The sequence below is a fragment of the Conger conger genome, chromosome 16 (assembly GCF_963514075.1).
Source record: "Conger conger chromosome 16, fConCon1.1, whole genome shotgun sequence".
Lineage (NCBI taxonomy): Eukaryota > Metazoa > Chordata > Actinopteri > Anguilliformes > Congridae > Conger > Conger conger.
In genome coordinates, this window is record NC_083775.1 from 14,398,002 (window position 1) to 14,417,578 (window position 19,577).

The 19,577-nt window shown below is 46.6% G+C and overlaps 1 protein-coding gene across 3 annotated transcripts in view; it reads left to right on the forward strand.

Moving 5' to 3' along the window:
- The window catches only part of LOC133114774 (voltage-dependent P/Q-type calcium channel subunit alpha-1A-like), a 125,461-nt gene that overhangs the window by 43,089 nt on the left and 62,795 nt on the right, over positions 1 to 19,577 (forward strand). For all 3 annotated transcript variants that reach the window (XM_061224404.1, XM_061224403.1, XM_061224402.1), the window contains exons 4-14: positions 10,519 to 10,610; positions 10,823 to 10,975; positions 12,263 to 12,450; positions 13,949 to 14,052; positions 14,977 to 15,092; positions 16,028 to 16,084; positions 16,482 to 16,562; positions 17,396 to 17,602; positions 18,174 to 18,286; positions 18,536 to 18,648; positions 19,411 to 19,542. In XM_061224404.1, coding sequence (XP_061080388.1) covers positions 10,519 to 10,610; positions 10,823 to 10,975; positions 12,263 to 12,450; positions 13,949 to 14,052; positions 14,977 to 15,092; positions 16,028 to 16,084; positions 16,482 to 16,562; positions 17,396 to 17,602; positions 18,174 to 18,286; positions 18,536 to 18,648; positions 19,411 to 19,542 — 1,356 coding nt within the window. The remainder of the gene's footprint in view (positions 1 to 10,518; positions 10,611 to 10,822; positions 10,976 to 12,262; positions 12,451 to 13,948; positions 14,053 to 14,976; positions 15,093 to 16,027; positions 16,085 to 16,481; positions 16,563 to 17,395; positions 17,603 to 18,173; positions 18,287 to 18,535; positions 18,649 to 19,410; positions 19,543 to 19,577) is intronic.

Sequence of the window (19,577 nt, forward strand, 5' to 3'; positions counted from 1 at the left end):
AAAAATCACAAGCCCGCTAATTAATCTCCTTCTGTGGCCGCCGAATGCCGCTTCCTGCTCCCGTAACGAGACTGAGCGCGCTCCGTGGCGTTTCCCTGCTGTAAAAGGCGCAGGTCTCCGCGGTGCCGCTCCGCTGCCGGTTGTGCTGATGAGGCTGGAAATGGCTGCTGGGATGCGGCGCGTGATGGCGTGTGAGCCATTGATCCGGGTGCGGCGCGGCAGGTGACCACAGACACGCCCCGTCCCCGGCCGATCAGCAGCAGGGTCCTTCAAACTGCCGGTCATGGGCGACTGGCACCGCGCCTTGAGCCCGAATGGCTTCAGGACCTGCAGACAATGTTCTTGTCGAGTGTGTCACGTGAAAATGTAGCCAGAAAAAGCCCTCTGCAGTGGAGAGTGCAGCTTTTGTTTTTATACACGGTCTGGAGGGGTGAAACATAAACATACACACACACAACAGACTCACACACACACACACACATGCACATGCACATATACACGCACATATGCTCACACACACATACACACACATGCACATATACATTTACATACGCACACACACAAGCTCACACATATGCTCACACACACACATGCACGTATACATATACACACACACAAACACACACGCTCACACACACACATGCACATACATACACACACACTATGCTCACTCACACACATGCACATATACACACACACACACACACACACATACATATGCTCACACACACATGCACATGTACGCACACACACACATATGCTCACACACACACGCGCGCACACACACAGAAATGCTGTGATGCATAAAGAGTGCAGAGCACACTGGAACACACAGAGAGGCAGGTGGCAACACAGCCAGCAGCAGCCTCTGAGCCTGAGAGACTGGGCGAGGGACAAGAGGTAATAATGGAGGAGAGAGAGGAGAGAGAGTGGGGGGGGGGAGAAACAAGGGACACGAATGAAGGAGAGGGGGGAGAGAGGCAGAGAGGAAAGAGTGTGGGGGGAGAAATGGGACATGAATGAAGGAGAGGAGGGGGGTAGAGAGGAGAGCGAGTGTGGGGGGAACAAGGGACACAAATGAAGGAGAGGAGAGAGGGATAACGGGAACAAGGGACATGACTGAAGGAGAAGGTTATTTTTCTTTTTTTTTTCTGTCATCGTTTCCACTTCTGCAATAGCTCAGGGGGTGGGGGAGGGGAGTACAGAGTAAGAACATAGAGGTGAATGGAGAAGGAGAGAGAGAGAGAGAAGGAGGAGAAAAAGGGACCTGGTTCCAGCAGACTGAGGATACAGCAGCAGTGAGAATGAGTGAGGGAGAGAGAGAGAGAGAGAGAGAGAGAGAGAGCAGAGGAAGGAGAGCTGAGGAGGGAGGAGAGAGCAGCTGAGAGGAGGAGTGAGCTCAGCTGTCAGCTCAGCTGTCAGCTGAGTGAATGTGTTCTGCTGAGATCAGCAGTAAAAGCAGAGGGAAAGAAAGAGGAAAGGGAGTGAACAGGGAAATGAAAGCAAGGGAGGAGTGATTGAGAGAGGTAGAAAGCAAGATGCAGGCAGAGGAGAAAAGATGGGCAGTACAGTGTGGAGCCTACGTGGCTGGCTTTTCAGTCCAACCTGCTATATCTGTCCATTGATTCCCCCTCACCCCTTGTCAAGGAGTGGACCCTTCCGACAAGTGGGATAGCTGGTTCTGCCTTCAGATCAGGACTGTACCATCTCTTGGCTATGGGAGAGATTGGAAATCTTGTGTCTCTTGTTCAGTGTAAGCCAGTTCGCAGAAGCACATACCTTCTTACCGTCATTTGTTCAGTCGATACCCCTTGCGTACACACGCACCATTTTAAATTAACCCTACATTTTGAGACAGTTTTGCAGACACAGCTTAAGCCTTAAATAAATTAAATTTGAACATTTTAAACTCAAATTACTCAACAACTCCACAACAAAAGATCATTCTTATCCGTAAAACCGGCCCTTTCATTTAGAATTTCAGAAATACCAACCTTTGTGGTATTTGAATGAGAATATAATGTACATATGGTGCACATGGTAGTGCATGTTAACATAGAAGTGTGGCTGGTATGAAACCTGAGTGGTGGCCGGGAGAAATATAACTGTTGTTGTAGTTTCAATGCTGGTTAGCTTTTTTAAAGTACAAAACAGCGTAAAAGTACATGGTTGAGATATTAATGGATGTCATTTTACTCATAGAACAAAATGTGAAACTCTTAAACGTACATTAACCACAGACCTTATATTCAGCAATTGGGGCATCGGGCAGCATTGGCTCAGGTGGTTAGAGCAGTCATCTGGCAGTCGGAGGGTGCCCGGGTCGATCCCACCCTGGGTGTGTCGAAGTGTCCCTGAGCAAGACACCTAACCCCCAAATGCCCCAGAGCTGGTTGGTGCCTTGTATGGCAGTTTGTGTGAGCGTGAGTGTGGGTATCGATGGGTGAATGACAAGCATCAATTGCACAGCCCTTTGGATAAGGGCACTATGTAAATTCCAGCCATTTACCATTCACCAAATTGAAATGCCTATTGCTATGGCAAAAAAACATGTAAAAAACAAGGGAGACTTGGGTTGGCCTTCATCACTGTAAAACTCTAATTAGCAAATCCATGTAAGTAGGTTGTCATATAGCAGGGTGTCTGAATCCAGTCCTGGAGAACAGTCATGTCCGCTTGTTTTTCTGTGTGTTTCAACACCCGTGATTCATTGAAGTGGTTTATTGGCAGATGAATCCTCACACTTTGTTCTCAAGGCCTTAATTGGCTGCTGATTGAAAGGAAACCACAGATACCTCAGTACATTTCGGCCATCCAGGACTTCAGTTTTACATCACTGTCTGGTTATTTCGGAGTTTCTGTGCTGCATGGACACTAATAAATGTGTAGTCCTCCAACCACTAGAAAAATCAACTCCTTGCAATACCTTCATAATCTTATTACTAAATTGCCACAGTGCTGTTGCAGGTTTTGTTCTAATCCAGCACTGCAAAACCTATTATTTCGACAAGACCTTGGTGCTCAGGTGCTAAAAGGATCATCTTCAGGTAGGACCGAACACTCCTCGGGTACATTCCAATCGCTCTTTTTTCTTTTCCTTGCTCCTGACCCGGAAATTGATAGAAGTGGCCATCTTTAAGGACGTGTTAAATGTTCCTTCTAGGAACTAGCCACCTCTCCCCGTCTGCCACATCTGTAACTGACGTGGCTTCGAACTGACATTTGAAGGAGCGAGGACATTCCATTTGCCCAATTCATTCGCGATTTCCCTGTCTTCACTTCCCTCTTTCTAACCTCTTTTTCTAGTCTCTCCCGATGGGTGGATCTAGGAGTGGAAAAGTAAAAAAGTTGAGAAAAAAGGGGTGATTGGAATGAGCCCCTGGTTTAGAGACTTTGCACCCTGCTGCCAAAAACCAGTTCATTTGGTCCTTTATTGTTTAATTGAATTCTTCTGACTGCTTACCACAGCTAGCTGCAAGTAGAATGTCTACAGTGGCACCTAGAGGATGAGGACCACAACACAGGTTCAATGTGTCAAGGGAAAGGGCATGACCTTCAAGCAGGAGTGTCATAGTCCTGGGGCTCTTTCCAATCACTTATTTTTCACGTTCTAGGAGCTAGAAGTAGAAGCAAGGAAGCTTGCGAAGATTTCTTGAGCAAGGAAACATCCTTTGCCGAAGTATTTTTTCAGAGTGCGATGCATACACCAGTGAGCCAAAACATTATGACCACTTGCCTAATATGCTGTCGGTACTCCACGTGCCTCCAAAACAGCTATAACCGCTGAGGCATGGACTCTGCAGGACCCTGTGCTACCTGGCACGTTAGCAGCAGGTCCTTTTAAGTCCTGGAAGTTGTGAGGTGGAGCCGCTGTGTATCGGACTTGCTGTTCCAGCACGTCCCACAGACGCTCGATCGGATTGAGATCTGGGGACAGCACCTCGAACTCTTCCTCATGTTCCTCAAACCATCATGTTTGCAGCGAGGCAGGGCCTCCTGTTCTCGCTATCGCTAATGCCTCCCCTGATGGGTGGAGCTAGGACACTAGGGCACTGGGAAAGGAGAGAAAGAGGTGAGAAATAAGCCATTGGAAAGAGCCCTTTGAGGATTTCCCTGCTTTCCTTTCAGTCAGCAGCCAATTAAGGCCTTGAGAACGAGGCGTGTGTGTGTGCGGATTGTTTAGCCAATCAACAACTTAAATGAATCACTGGTGCTTAAGCACAGCGAAAGCCAGCAGACTCTCTCGCCCCGCAGGGCCGGGTTCTGACACCCATACCTTAATGAAAGAAAGGGTGCTGTGCTGAGAGAAGGTGTAAATGACCCTGGCTTCCAGGTATGGGTGCACTGTGATTCTGTCACAGGCAGGGCAAGGAACGCCAGAGAGAGAGAAAAGAATAAGACTGACTTCAGAAATGCGATACACATATTACCTCAAATATATATGCATATAAATGTATGCTTATAAATTTGGCAATTTGAAATACAATCCTTTTTTCAATCATCTATTATTTTATATAATATTATTATATATATATATTATATATAACAATTAAAAGCATTTATATCATTTGGTTGTTACAGTGACCATTATTATTATTATTGTGCCCTGCTCTTTTCATTGATGTATACTTGTCTATCTCCAGTACTGCTACATATACATTTTTGACACTTTAGTCATTTAGCGGACTCTTTCAATCCAAAGCGACTTACAAGTACATGTTATACTTTATATAACACCTCTCCCTAATGATTTTAGAGGTAAAGTGTGCATATTGAGTCAGTAAAGTCTCTGTTTTTACTGTTTTCCCATAAACAGTAACAGGCACCCTGTACAGAACAGTGTACATAGCATACGTACCGGGCATCATACCCAGGACAGTGTATTTGTTGGACATACAGCAGATATCTGCTCAAGGTTACTGTTGTGTGATACAACTGTGTGTGTGTGTGTGTGTGTGTGTGTGTGTGTGTGTGTGCTTTATTCAAGTGAAAGGCAGTGACTGGAAGCATGGCGAGACAGAGGGGTCAGAACCCCATTAAGACAACACACATGCACACAAATGGCAATTGTATTCCAATACAATTTCCACAGATAGAGACGCCACCCGTTAGCCGCGCCAGCAAGGACAAGCAGACACAGACAAACGAACACTCTGCTAAAATGCTTGATGCTATGTACCGACAGGGGTACTGGAGTGCGCATGCTTCAGACGCGTGTGTCCGCATGCAGGTTAGTGTGTAAGGGGGGAAACGCACAGGTAATCCATATGACCTAGATTCCATTCAGCGCCTGCTGCCTGGTCTTGAAACTGCACCGCTGTGTACGAGCGCATGCGGCACTAGGGAGTGCAGGGAGTGTATGGCTGCTGCTCGTGCCTACGTACACCGCTCTGCTTTTAGGGTGTTTTTGAGCCATAATGGAGACAAAAAAAAAAAAAAAAAAAAAAAAAAAGCAAACCCAATGAGAAATCAATTGAAAAGAGCCCCTCCTCTGGCCTTGTTACCGCGGCGATGCCGAGATTCTATCAATGAGCAAAGGGGGCCCTGTTGCCATGGAAACAGTTATGAATGAGAAGAGGCCAGTAACCATGGAAACTATGTGAATGAGGAATAGCCCGTTGCTATGGAGATACGGTGAATGGGAAGAGACCTGGCGGTTTGGTCCTGGTGAGGGTCTTCAATCATCATCGCCACCATCATAATCTTCGTCCAAATCATAATCCAAATAAATGACTCAAGAAATGAGTTTTGGTTTCATACAGTCATGCTGCATACTGACACTGACTCATGCTCACACATACATGCCTGCCCTTAGTCCGCTCACAGCCACAGGGGCACTGTCTCACACCTCCTCTCTGTGTGGCATAAGGGAAGGGTGATCCCCGAGTTCTCCTTGATCTGATTCAGATGCAGAATGAGTCATTCAGCCATTGTCACATCTGCAGACAGTCCTGAGACACCAAGCCCATGCAGCAAGCATACTGTCACACACACACACACACACACACACACACACGCACACACACAGATTTACGCTCATACGATTGCTTGGTTCTATGTTGCCTGCACGCAGACACACGCACGTGTGCATATATACACAGACACACATGCTGCCCGGGCCTGTTAGCAGCATGCCTGTGTGTCTGACTGAGAGATTGTCAGGTGTATCCCAGCAGAGATCACCACCGTCAGCGCTTTGCAAACACCTCCTGGCTCAGTGCGAGTCCCTCGCTTTAACCCCTCCTTCACATCCTGCCATCACCACCCTCTCCTGGGCCTGCTGACTGTGCCTGTGCTAGCTCTTCACTTAGTCTACCGCAACCATCCTCCCTTAATCCCACTACTGAAACAGCCTTCTCACTCCCTGAACGATCCTCCCTTAATCCCACTACAGAAAACAGCCTTCTCACTCCCTAAACTATCCTCCCTTAATCCCTCTACTGAAACAACTCTATGACTCCCTAAACTATCCTCCCTTAATCCCACTACTGAAACAGCCTTCTCACTCCCTAAACTATCGTCCCTTAATCCCTCTACTGAAACAGCTCTATGACTCCCTAAACTAGTCTCCCTTAATCCCACTACTGAAACAGCCTTCTCACTCCCTGAACTATCCTCCCTTAATCCCTCTACTGAAACAGCCTTCTCACTCCCTAAACTATCGTCCCTTAATCCCTCTACTGAAACAGCTCTATGACTCCCTAAACTAGTCTCCCTTAATCCCACTACTGAAACAGCCTTCTCACTCCCTGAACGATCCTCCCTTAATCTCTCTACTGCAACCTACCTCTCACTCCCGAAACTATCCTCCCTTAATCCCTCTACTGACAATCCCTCTCACTCCCTAAACTATGGTCCCTTAATCCCTCTACTGACAATCCGTCTCACTCCCTAAACTATCCTCCCTTAATCCCTCTACTGAAACAGCCCTATGACTCCCTAAACTATCCTCCCTTAATTCCACTACTGAAACAGCCTTCTCACTCCCTGAACTATCCTCCCTTAATCCCTCTACTGAAACAGCCCAATGACTCCCTAAACTATCCTCCCTTAATCCCTCTACTGAAACAGCCCTATGACTCCCTAAACTATCATCCCTTAATCTCTCTACTGCAACTGCCTTCTAACTCCCTAAACTATCCTCCCTTAATCCCTCTACTGAAACAGCCCTATGACTCCCTAAACTATCATCCCTTAATGCCTCTACTGACAATCCCTCTCACTCCCTAAACTATCCTCCCCTAATCTCTCTACTGACAATCCCTCTTACTCCCTAAACTATCCTCCCTTAATCCCACTACTGAAATAGCCCTATGACTCGCTATACTATCTAAACTAGCTAGAGTGGTAGCAGGGGGGCATTTGGTGAATGGTGGGAATATATCCTAGACAGTTCACCAATCTCAAACTGGGGCCACATACCTTTTATTGACAATTTATCATTCACCTCCACACAGAAAGGTCCCAGGCCCGGATTCAAACTTGGTACCATTTTGCAGTGCTACACTATTCTCTATTCTCCCTTAATCTGCAATTGAAACCTACTTCAGTCTGTTAATTTTATCACTTTAATCTCTACACTGGTACAGCCTTACCTCCCTAAGCTATTGGCCACTGTACTCTGTACACGACATGAAACAAAGTAATATTGCTCCACTCAGCAAAGCAGTCAGCAGCCCTCGGAAGCACAGTCATGTTGCTGCAGTGCTCCTCAGTAATACAGTGAACCACCCTGATCTGAGTGCACGGCTAATTCAATAACACTGTGTCACTCTGAATTTAACCTGTGTTACTACACTTCTGTTGGGTGATAAATGTGATGATTCACACCGCGCGTCAGACCGGGGGAACAGCGGAGACTGAACGGAGAGTTACTGTGGCTCTGCCAACATCCTCCCCCATCCGTTCTCCTCCCTTCCATCTCACCTCCTCTTCTCTTCATCCTCCCCTTCCATCTCACCCTCCTCTTCTCTTCATCCTCCCCTTCCATCTCACCCTCCTCTTCTCTTCATCCTCCCTTCCATCTCACCCTCCTCTTCTCTTCATCCTCCCCTTCCATCTCACCCTCCTCTTCTCTTCATCCCCCCTTCCATCTCACCCTCCTCTTCTCTCCATCCCCCCCTTCCATCTCACCCTCCTCTTCTCTTCATCCTCCCTTCCATCTCACCCTCCTCTTCTCTTCATCCTCCCCTTCCATCTCACCCTCCTCTTCTCTTCATCCTCCCCTTCCATCTCACCCTCCTCTTCTCTTCATCCTCCCTTCCTGCCGTCACTTCTGCCTGTGGCGTCAGTGCAGGAAGCCCCTCCCTCCAGATCTTCATCACCCTCTCTTCTCTCACTCTTTCTCTTTCTACCCCTCTCCATCCATTTGTTTTCTTGTTCTCCCCTTAATCTCTTAATTTCAGGTCCCCTTCTGAGACTTCTTTGAGTCTCATCTCTCCTTGACTCTCTTTTTTTAATCTCTCTATTTGTCTGGCCCAGTGCCTTTCTTCCTCTCCTTCACTGTGATTCAGATGGGGAGAGAGAGCACTTTTTCCTCAGATTTTCATTTCCAGTCATCAGGTGTTTTGACTCAGCCATTCCGTAAAGCACTGTGCGCACGACAGGCACGGTGTGAATCAGTGTCCTTTATGAGTGACTGTATCGAGACAGCCAGAGTCCCCACATGGGCTCCTTCTCCTGCTCACTGGGGGTGTGTGTGTGAGTGTGTGAGAGTGTGTGAGACTGCACGTGTGTAGGTGAGTGTATGAGTGTGTAAGAGACTGCACGTGTGTGAGTGTGTGAGAGTGTGTGAGACTGCACGTGTGTAGGTGTGTGTATGAGAGTGTGTGAGAGACTGCACGTGTGTAGGTGTGTGTATGAGAGTGTGTGAGAGACTGCACGTGTGTGGGTGTGTGTATGAGTGTGTGAGAGACTGCACTTGTGTAGGTGTATGTATGTGTGTGAGTGTGTGAGAGTGTGTGAGACTGCACGTGTGTAGGTGTGTGTATGAGTATGTGAGAGACTGCACGTGTGTAGGTGTATATGTGTGTGTGTGTGTGTGTGTGTGAGACTGCATATGTGTGTGTAAGTGTGTGCTAGACTACACCTGCATGTGTGTGGGTGTGCGCGTGTGTGAAACTACATGTGTGTGAGTGTGTGAGAGAGAGACTGCATGTGTATAGGTGTGTGTGGGATTGAGTGTGTCTAGGTGTGTATGAGTATGTGCGAGAGAGACCACACTTGTGTAGGTGAATGTGTGAGAGTCTGTGAGACTGCACATGTGTAAGTGTATGCTGTATGCGCACAGGTGTGTGTGTGTGATTCACAGACCAGAACACACGTGCCTGCAGACAGCAGCTCTATAAATAGGACTGACTAAAGATGGGAGTAAATTAGGCAGTCAGCACATCTTCCTCCCTCTCACATCCTGAACCCTGGTCTGTCTGTCCAAGTCCCTTCTCCACTGCTCCATCTCTCTCTCTCTCTCTCTCTCTCTCTCTTGCTCTCTCTCATTCTTTTGCTCTCTCTGTCTGAGAATCTAGCTCAAGCTAGGTTTTGAAACAGCCAGTAGCTGGTATTTAAAACTCAAGAGCCCATTGCAGTTAGCTTCTAGTATAAACACAACTTTACTGTGCATTGATCCTGATTGTAATCACATTGATGCATTTTTGCAGAGATATTTGGGTTGGTAAGCACACAGTGGCACTCACTGGTGATTTCTTAGATAGTGGAAATAATTCTGTGTTTAGTTTATTTTACTTTCTCTTGTGGGAATACGTATATGGGTATTCAGCAGAATATTTTGTATTGCATTCTATATTTGACTTATACCTAAGAGATAAACATGGATTCAGTGCATCCCTGATATTTGCAGGGGTGCCAGCACAACGGGTTAAGCTTCTTCATATCCTCTGCTGCTGTTGCCTGATATTCTCCAGTGTCCGTGTGTAACTGCAGTGTCAGGGGCGATGTGTCACCGGCCTGAGATGACAGATTGCTGCTGAGCAGTCCCAGGGCTGTGACTCCCTCGCTCCCTGCTGCTTTCCCACACTCCTTCATTCAGTTCATTCACTTTTATTTGTATGAATTTAATGGAAATTTGAATGAATGAAATCCTGACGCGTGCAGTGTCTCCGTGTGTTACTACTGACTCCTCTCTTTCTGTCTTTCATTCTCTCTGTCTCTCTCTCTTTCATTCTCTCTGTCTCTCTGTCTCTCTCTCTCTCTCGCTTGCTCTGTCTCACTCTGTCTGTGGCTGGCTGCACATAAGAAGGTTGTGCATATTAAAAATTGGTTCATGACATACCCAGTTTCAGTTAAACTTGGGCGGAGGGGGGATTTGTGTGCGGTGGACAATGCAGGGCATATTATTTTTACATTTTAGTTTTGGCTGACAATTATAACAGTTGTAGCTGTGATGTGGTTTCTCTTGTGAACATAGTGTGATGAACTCAATTGTATGACGAGATAAATAAAGAATTCATTTAAACTTCTAAATGTATATATTTCTGTCTCTCTCTCTCTCTCTCTGTCCAGGATCTTGTCGACGGTGGGCTCGGATTTTGACCTGCGTACCCTTCGGGCCGTCCGAGTGTTGAGACCCCTCAAACTGGTGTCGGGAATTCCCAGTGAGTGTCCCGTGTTCTTTTCACTGTTCAATTACAAGCACATGCAAGCTGAATTCATCAAGTTAGTTCCAGTGATTGCTGGAGTCACTAAATTGTACTATTTGTGAAAAAAAAACGAAACAGCTTTTTACTTATGAGTCAACGTTAAGGAGAAATTCTGATTGAATCCCTGCCATAGATTGCTTTACCAAACCCCGCGTTTCCTCCTCCAGGCCTGCAGGTGGTGCTGAAATCCATCATGAAGGCCATGATTCCCCTGCTGCAGATTGGCCTGCTCCTTTTCTTTGCCATCCTCATGTTTGCCATCATCGGCCTGGAGTTCTACATGGGCAAGTTCCACACCACCTGCTACAATATTATCACCAGTGAGTCCCTTCTTCCCTCTTTTTGCAAAGTGTTTGGACACAGACACCAGTGTATTTGATTAAACTTTTTGTCCGTGGTTATTTACGCAAAAATTTTGAAACTGTTTAAACCTTAAATTGAAGAAAATTAAAAAATGTTGTCCTAGAACCTCGTAATCTTTTTAAGTGTCCATTTTGGAGAATAATAGCTTCGACCCTGCGTTCTATGTTCAGCATCTATGTTTTTTTGATGTTGTATTTTATGGCGCATATTAAGATTTCACTTTTAAGCGGAGAGAACATCAGGTTATACCACATTATAGTGACTGAGCAGATGCTCTTACCCAGAGTGACTTACAAAATGATGAACATAATTGCTTTCAAGAGTAAAATACAGTAGTATTATAGAGAAGGTTAATAGCCAGTAGCTAAGTGATAATAAGTGCCTGCAAAATCTGAAAAAATATTCTTACGATTCGCACACTTGGGGCAAAATCAAGTATTCTGTAAATTCAATAACTTTAATGAATTTGCCAACATTAATAAATGTGTTGTTTGCTTTTGTTGTTGTTCATGTGCAGTGACAAACTGTTGTTTTAAAGAATCAGTGTTGACACTTTACTAATTACTTAAAATTAATTTTAAAATGGACGCTTTACTAATTTCATAATGTTAAATGAACTAATGTAGTGAATCAGTACAGCTTCGCTAATGTATTTGTATCATCATACATTTGTATCATTAATTCATGTTAATAATTACATTAGTTTATACTGGAATGAAAAAAACACTTAAGGTATTTGTTAATGGTGAACTAATTATCACATGGTTACTGTAGGTTTTTACTCCAACCCTAACAATACACACCTCATTCAACAGCTAGAGCAGGGCCGCCCAACCCTGTTCCTGGAGATCTACCATCCTGTAGGTTTTCACTCCAACCCTAACAATACACACCTCATTCAACAGCTTCAGATCTCATTGAGCTGCTAATTAGTAGAATCAGCTGTACCACATTTGGGTTGAAGTGAAAACCTTCAGGTGACCCCTGTCCTTTGGTTTGCTAATGTATAAATATTAATGTAGCTGAATCATTAGCTAGTAGTTAAGAAACACATTAAGTCATGAAAAGTTCATTTTAATGCTTAATTAATGTATTTGTGCATCATTAATGAACGTTAAGAACTACATTAGCTAATGCCAATTCACGTAACCTTGTTGTAAAGTGTGACCGATCTATTATAGCATAGCTTAGAGAGATATGCGCCGGCAAGAGTAAGCACAGTGCTGTCTCTGTTCCTCTCCCAGTGGAGATCGAAGAGGAGTTCCCGTGCGGGAAGGAGGCTCCTTCCCGGCTGTGTCCGAACGGGACGGTGTGTCAGGGATACTGGCTCGGTCCAAACTACGGAATCACGCAGTTCGACAACATCCTGTTTGCCGTGCTCACTGTTTTTCAGTGCATCACCATGGAGGGCTGGACCGACCTGCTCTACTATGTGAGTGAGGCTGAAGATGTGTACCTGTGGAGAAAAACACACATACACACACACACACACACACACACACACACACGCACATACAAACACACTCACCCTTCGCAGGGCCGGCACATGTAAACTCTAACCCCCTCTTGGGGCAGAGCTGGATTATGTTTTCTCTGACTCCTCTATTCCCGCTCCCTCCACCTGCTTTCCGCTCTCCCTTGTACTTTCCCATGCACCTCTCCCTCTCTGCCTCCCTCTCTCTCCTCCCCAGCGCTCCCTCCCTCCCTCTCTCTCTCTCGGCCTGGGTTGGTACAGCTCTATATTTAACAGGCTCTGTTGGCTCCTGTGGCTGATGAAAGTTTAATGACCCGCACAGCTGCAGTACAGTACAGGGGCAGCGGTCTCAGACAGAGAGGCAGAGCTGCGTTTTACTGTGTTTACAGAGATGGCAGCAGTAACAGGAGCCTGACCTGTCTGTGTGTCTATCCAGAGATAACAGCAGTGCTGTCTGTATGTCTTTCCAGAGATGACTGCAGTGTTGTCTGTATGTCTGTCCAGAGATAACAGCAGTGTTGTCTGTATGTCTGTCCAGAGATGACAGCAGTGCTGTCTGTATGTCTGTCCAGAGATGACAGCAGTGTTGTCTGTATGTCTGTCCAGAGATTACAGCAGTGTTGTCTGTATGTCTGTCCAGAGATTACAGCAGTGCTGTCTGTATGTCTGTCCAGAGATGACAGCAGTGTTGTCTGTATGTCTATCCAGAGATGACAGCAGTGCTGTCTGTATGTCTGTCCAGAGATGACAGCAGTGTTGTCTGTATGTCTGTCCAGAGATAACAGCAGTGCTGTCTGTATGTCTGTCCAGAGATTACAGCAGTGTTGTCTGTATGTCTGTCCAGAGATTACAGCAGTGCTGTCTGTATGTCTGTCCAGAGATGACAGCAGTGTTGTCTGTATGTCTGTCCAGAGATAACAGCAGTGTTGTCTGTATGTCTGTCCAGAGATGACAGCAGTGTTGTCTGTATGTCTGTCCAGAGATGACAGCAGTGTTGTCTGTATGTCTGTCCAGAGATTACAGCAGTGTTGTCTGTATGTCTGTCCAGAGATTACAGCAGTGCTGTCTGTATGTCTGTCCAGAGATGACAGCAGTGTTGTCTGTATGTCTATCCAGAGATGACAGCAGTGCTGTCTGTATGTCTGTCCAGAGATGACAGCAGTGTTGTCTGTATGTCTGTCCAGAGATAACAGCAGTGCTGTCTGTATGTCTGTCCAGAGATTACAGCAGTGTTGTCTGTATGTCTGTCCAGAGATTACAGCAGTGCTGTCTGTATGTCTGTCCAGAGATGACAGCAGTGTTGTCTGTATGTCTGTCCAGAGATGACAGCAGTGTTGTCTGTATGTCTGTCCAGAGATGACAGCAGTGTTGTCTGTATGTCTGTCCAGAGATAACAGCAGTGTTGTCTGTATGTCTGTCCAGAGATGACAGCAGTGTTGTCTGTATGTCTGTCCAGAGCAACGACGCCTCAGGGAGCACCTGGAATTGGATGTACTTCATCCCCCTCATCATCATCGGATCCTTTTTTATGCTGAACCTGGTGCTGGGTGTGCTGTCCGGGTAAGTCTGTCTTTCTGCCTGTTTTCCCACCTGCCAACCGGTCTGTATGTCTGCCTGCCTGTCTGTATGTCTGCCTGCCTGTCTGTATGTCTGCCAACCTGTTTGTATGTCTGCCTGCCTGTTTCCCCACCTGCCAACCTGTTTGTATGTCTGCCTGCCTGTTTTCCCACCTGCCAACATGTCTGTATGTCTGCCTGCCTGTTTCCCCACCTGCCAACCTGTCTGTATGTCTGCCTGCCTGTCTGTATGCCTGCCTGCCTGTCTGTACGTCTGCCAACCTGTCTGTATGTCTGCCTGCCTGTCTGTACGTCTGCCAACCTGTCTGTATGTCTGCCTGCCTGTACGTCTACCAACGTGTCTGTATGTCTACCTGCCTGTTTCCCCACCTGCCAACCTGTCTGTATGTCTGCCTGCCTGTCTGTATGTCTGCCAACCTGTCTGTATGTCTGCCTGCCTGTCTGTACGTCTGCCAACCTGTCTGTATGTCTGCCTGCCTGTCTGTACGTCTGCCAACCTGTCTGTATGTCTGCCTGCCTGTACGTCTACCAACGTGTCTGTATGTCTACCTGCCTGTTTTCCCACCTGCCAACCTGTCTGTATGTCTGCCTGCCTGTCTGTATGTCTGCCAACCTGTCTGTATGTCTGCCTGCCTGTCTGATTGGTACATTATCTCTCTGTCTGGTCCTTCAGTGCACATCTTACTCACTCTCTGGAATTTGTGTCTGTAAAGCTGTTGGTAGCCTTGTTAACCTTGTTAAAACCTCACATTTGTGATTTTAATGAGAACAGCAGCTTTGTGTTTCACACTGAAAGGACTGAAGGGAGATCCTCACTGTTGGACATAATCAGTGTAGTAACCTGCTCTATGTGTGTGTGTGTGTGTGTGTGTCCGTTTGTGTGTGTGTGTGTGTGTATGTTTCACAGTGAATTTGCCAAAGAGAGGGAGCGTGTTGAGAACAGAAGTGAGTTTCTCAAGCTGAGGCGGCAGCAGCAGATAGAGCGGGAGCTGAATGGATATCTGGAGTGGATCTGCAAAGCAGGTGAGAGCATTGTGCTCCAATACGCTGACCCAAACACTGAGGGGTACACTGCAAAAACCAGTCAGTCTCAACGAGTATGTTAACCTTATATTTTCAGATGAGACAGTTTTACTCATTTCTAGCAACTTAATGCAACTTAATACAGATGTGATTTACTTGCAATATTTTCTACATGGAGAAAAAAGATTTTAAGAGGTTTTGGCTCTGGTTCAGAAAATGTAGAAAGTTGAGAACATTTAGCAGGGTTTTAATAGGGGCTCAAAACAATAGTGTAGCATTAATTTGGATTGGTTGAAAAGGTATACGGTCGAGAGTGCCATATGGCATTCATATGGATTTTACAGTAGTTACGCTTGAGGGCCATATGGTGCTCATGGATTTTACAGTAGTTATGCTTGAGGGCCATATGGCTCTCTTGGGACTGAAAGGGTTAAGACAGCCATATTTCTGCGTTGTACCGACACTGACTCGTAGCATTCGGATGGTTTGCCAGCTGAACTGACTCACAAACTGTCTGGCACACCGAATGACTCACCGACTGTGTCACTTTAGTGACCACTGATGTCGTGAGTCTGCTGGGAAAGTCTGCTAAATTAATATAATGCCATGAATGCGTAGTGGCACTTCGTCCTCCCGTGCAAGGCACCTGCAGCACAATGCTGGGGGCCCTGCCTGTGTGGTGAGGTGGGTGTCATCGCCGCCCTGCTGTCTGCATCCTGCCCGGAAGTGACGTACAGTTGATTAGACTAAGCAGGAGACAATCCTCCCCTGGAGCAATGCGGGGTTAAGGGCCTTGCTCGAGGGCCCGACGACTGTACGGATCTTATTGTGGCTACACCGGGAATCGACCCACCGACCTTGCGGGTCCCAGTCATGTACCCTAACCACTACGGTACAGGCCGCCCTGTTAGACTTAACCCTCTCTTCCTCTTCAGAAGAGGTCATCCTCGCAGACGAGGACCACGACGGGGACGACCGGATGCCCTTTGACGGTACGAGCCGCATCTCCAGGCCTCTGCGCATATCTGTACTGAACGCATGCCCACACGCTGTCCTTCTGCCTGAGGAGGGGGGTCTATCTATCTGATCTGTGGCTGTATGATCACACTCTACCCTACCCTACACAGTGGCTTTAATTTTACATGAGGGTTACATTGGAGTTAAGGCCTGATGCGTGTGTGTGTGTATGTGTGTGAGCAAGTATGTGTGTGTGAGTGTCCATGTGTGTGAGCATGTGAGCAAGTATGTGTGTGTGTATGTGTGTGTGTGAGCATGTGAGCATGTGAGCAAGTGTGTGTGTGTGTATGTGTGAGCGTGTGTGTGTGTGTGCGTGTGTGTGCGTGAGCAAGTGTGTGTGTGTGTGTGATTCACTGGTTATTTCTCTTCCAGGATCTCGGAGGAGGCCGACCATAAAGAAGAGCAAGACTGACCTGCTGAACCCAGAGGAGGGAGAGGGGGACATGGGCGTGGGTGAGTCCCCAGAGCACAGCTCCTCCAGGGCTTCCAGCTAAAGCAGGCACTGCACCACAGCCTGGGGCTCTACAAAGCCATTTTAATAAGGAGGGCCTCGGCCAAAGGTTAATCGTTTCCCGGGGCCTTGAGATGAAGAAGTTTGGATGTCCCTGAGCTCAGACACTCATTCACACGTCTCAGTCACACTTTACAGTGACCTGGAATTTGCAAGTGCAAGTGGTGTGTAATTATGTGAAATATTAGATATTCTGACGCATTTCTATCATTTATACCAGGGCTGTCCTACCCTAACAAAGCACACCCCACTCAGCAGCTACAGATCTCATTCAGCTGCTAATTAGTAGAATCAGGTGTGAATAGGGTTGAAATGAAAACCTACAGGGTTGGACAGCGCTGAATTCTACTGTCAGTCAGGGAAGTCCCAAAACTAGAGGGACCAAGATAAAGAAGGGCAGATACAGGGCGAGTGTACTGGGGCATAGAGGTCATTTGAGACGAAAAGCGAATCATTATCAAACTGGTTAGGTGATCCGTGTGTTTGGGGTAACATCAATTTGTTCATTAGGACAAAACCAAGATGAAAACCAACTTCAGTAAAACATGAAATAAACGTATGTAATGTGGCATTACTTGAAAAACATCTTGATTGTAACAAATACAAGAGGCTTGCGAAAAACTGTAGAAAACAAAACAGGGTCTGTCGTGGTTTCTGAAAAGGTGAATGATAAGGGAAAATCCAGGGGTGTCGAGCCAGTAGGTGACATTAAGATTCGTTGGGGTTTGAGTGGCGCTTGATCTGTTTTTGTGTGCCCCCCCCCCCCCCCCCCTAGGTTCGCCCTTCGCTCGATCCAGCATCAAGAGTGCCAAACTGGAGGGGTCTTCCTTCCACAAGAAGGAGCGGCGTCTGCGTTTCTTCATCCGCCACGTGGTGAAGACGCAGGCCTTCTACTGGACCGTGCTGTGCCTGGTGGGCCTCAACACGCTGTGCGTGGCCGTCGTGCACTACGACCAGCCCGAGCTGCTGTCCGACTTCCTCTGTGAGTGAGCCCCGCTAACCGCTAACCGCTAGTGAAAAGTGCAGTAAACGCTATGTGCTAGCGAAACGTGCCATAGCCGCTACACGCTAGGGACACGCGCTGTGACCGCTATGCACTGGCAAAACATTCTATAACCGCTACATGCTAGCGAGACACGTCGTACGCGACAACTTGCTAGCAAAAGTGCTATACCCTGCAACACACTAGCAAAAGTGCTATACACTGCAACACGCTAGCGAAACACACCATACACTGCAGCATGCTAGCAAAAGTGCTATACACTGCAACACGCTAGCGAGACATCACTACATGTTATCACTACACGCTTGCGAAAAGTGTCGTAGACTGCAACTCTGGATCTGCTAAAGCATGATAACTTTCTGTTTTGTTTTTTTTACAAAATCTTTTTTACCCTCTCTTTCCTGTTTTTCTTTTCTTCCTTCTCCTCCTTTCTGTTTACCTCCTCTCTCTCTCTCTCTCTCTCTCTCATACTCCTCTCTCTTTCTCTGTCCTGTCTGCTCTACCTCTCTCTTGCTCTTTCTCTATCTCTCTATGTCGTTGTACACTGTAGACTTCGCAGAGTTTATATTCCTGGGAATCTTCTTGTCGGAGATGTTCATAAAGATGTATGGACTGGGGTATCGGCCTTACTTTCACTCCTCCTTCAACAGCTTTGACTGCATTGTAAGTGCCCTGCCCAGCCTTCACTCCCCCTTCCACAGCAGGCCTTGTTTTTGCCCTTTCTCTAACCAAACCTGCTCATACTGCACCACTTAATACTTTACGCTCTCTTTGAGATACAGCTAAAACTGTAAGGTAAAAGTGTAGCGCCACCTTTGTGCTTGTGTCCTGGTCTTTGTTAAGGTGAGACTGTGTGTGTGTGTGTATGTGTGTGTGTGTGTGTGTAATGTAATGTAATGTAATGTATGGCAGGTCATTGTGGGAAGTATATTCGAGGTGATCTGCTCAGTGATCCAGCCAGGAACCTCCTTTGGCATCAGTGTCTTACGAGCTCTCAGGTTATTGAGGATCTTCAAAGTGACCAAGTAAGTGTCCCCGTGTCCATCTTGTGTTTCTGACTGCTCTGTGTGTGTTCTTCTGGTCTGATCCATCTTTTTATTCTTTAGTCCTTGTGGTCAGTCGGTCTGTGCATCCTTATCTGTGTGGTCTGTAAGAATTTTTGACATTTGAAAAAATATTTTCTTCTCCAATTTTTAATCGTGAATCATGCGTCTCGAGTTTGTGTGATGCTACCCACAGCAGTACCCGCATCTGCACATCTAAAACAGATGCACACCGGAAGTGGATGCACATCTAAAATAGATTCACACCTTAAGTAGAGGCACATCTAAAACAGATGCACACCTGAAGTGGATGCATATCTAAAACGGATTCACACCTGAAGTGGATGCACATCTAAAATAGATTCACACTTTAAGTAGATGCACATCTAAAACAGATGCACACCTGAAGTGGATGCACATCTAAAATAGTTTCACACCTTAAGTAGATGCACATCTCAAACAGATTCACACCTGAAGTAGATACACTGGCCTGCCAGTCAAGGAATATTTTTGGATGTTCCTAAAGTTCACACAATGGGCCACGGAGGTCCAAGGGGGGCCCATTGTACCTAGATTTTTATTTTATTTTATTTATACTCCAGAAGAGAGCCATCAATGATTCAAAAAGAGGCACATTTCTCACTGATGTCAATGTGCCTATATATACATGGTATAGTGCATGCGAAAAGCTAAAAACAGACCTGGAGGACTCCTGTGTGAGACCTGCTCCCTCTCTCTCTCCAGGTACTGGGCATCCCTGCGAAACCTGGTGGTCTCCCTGCTGAACTCCATGAAGTCCATCATCAGTTTGCTCTTCCTCCTCTTCCTCTTCATCGTGGTCTTTGCTCTGCTGGGCATGCAGCTCTTTGGGGGACAGTCAGTACCCAGCTCCTTCACCTCCTCACATGACA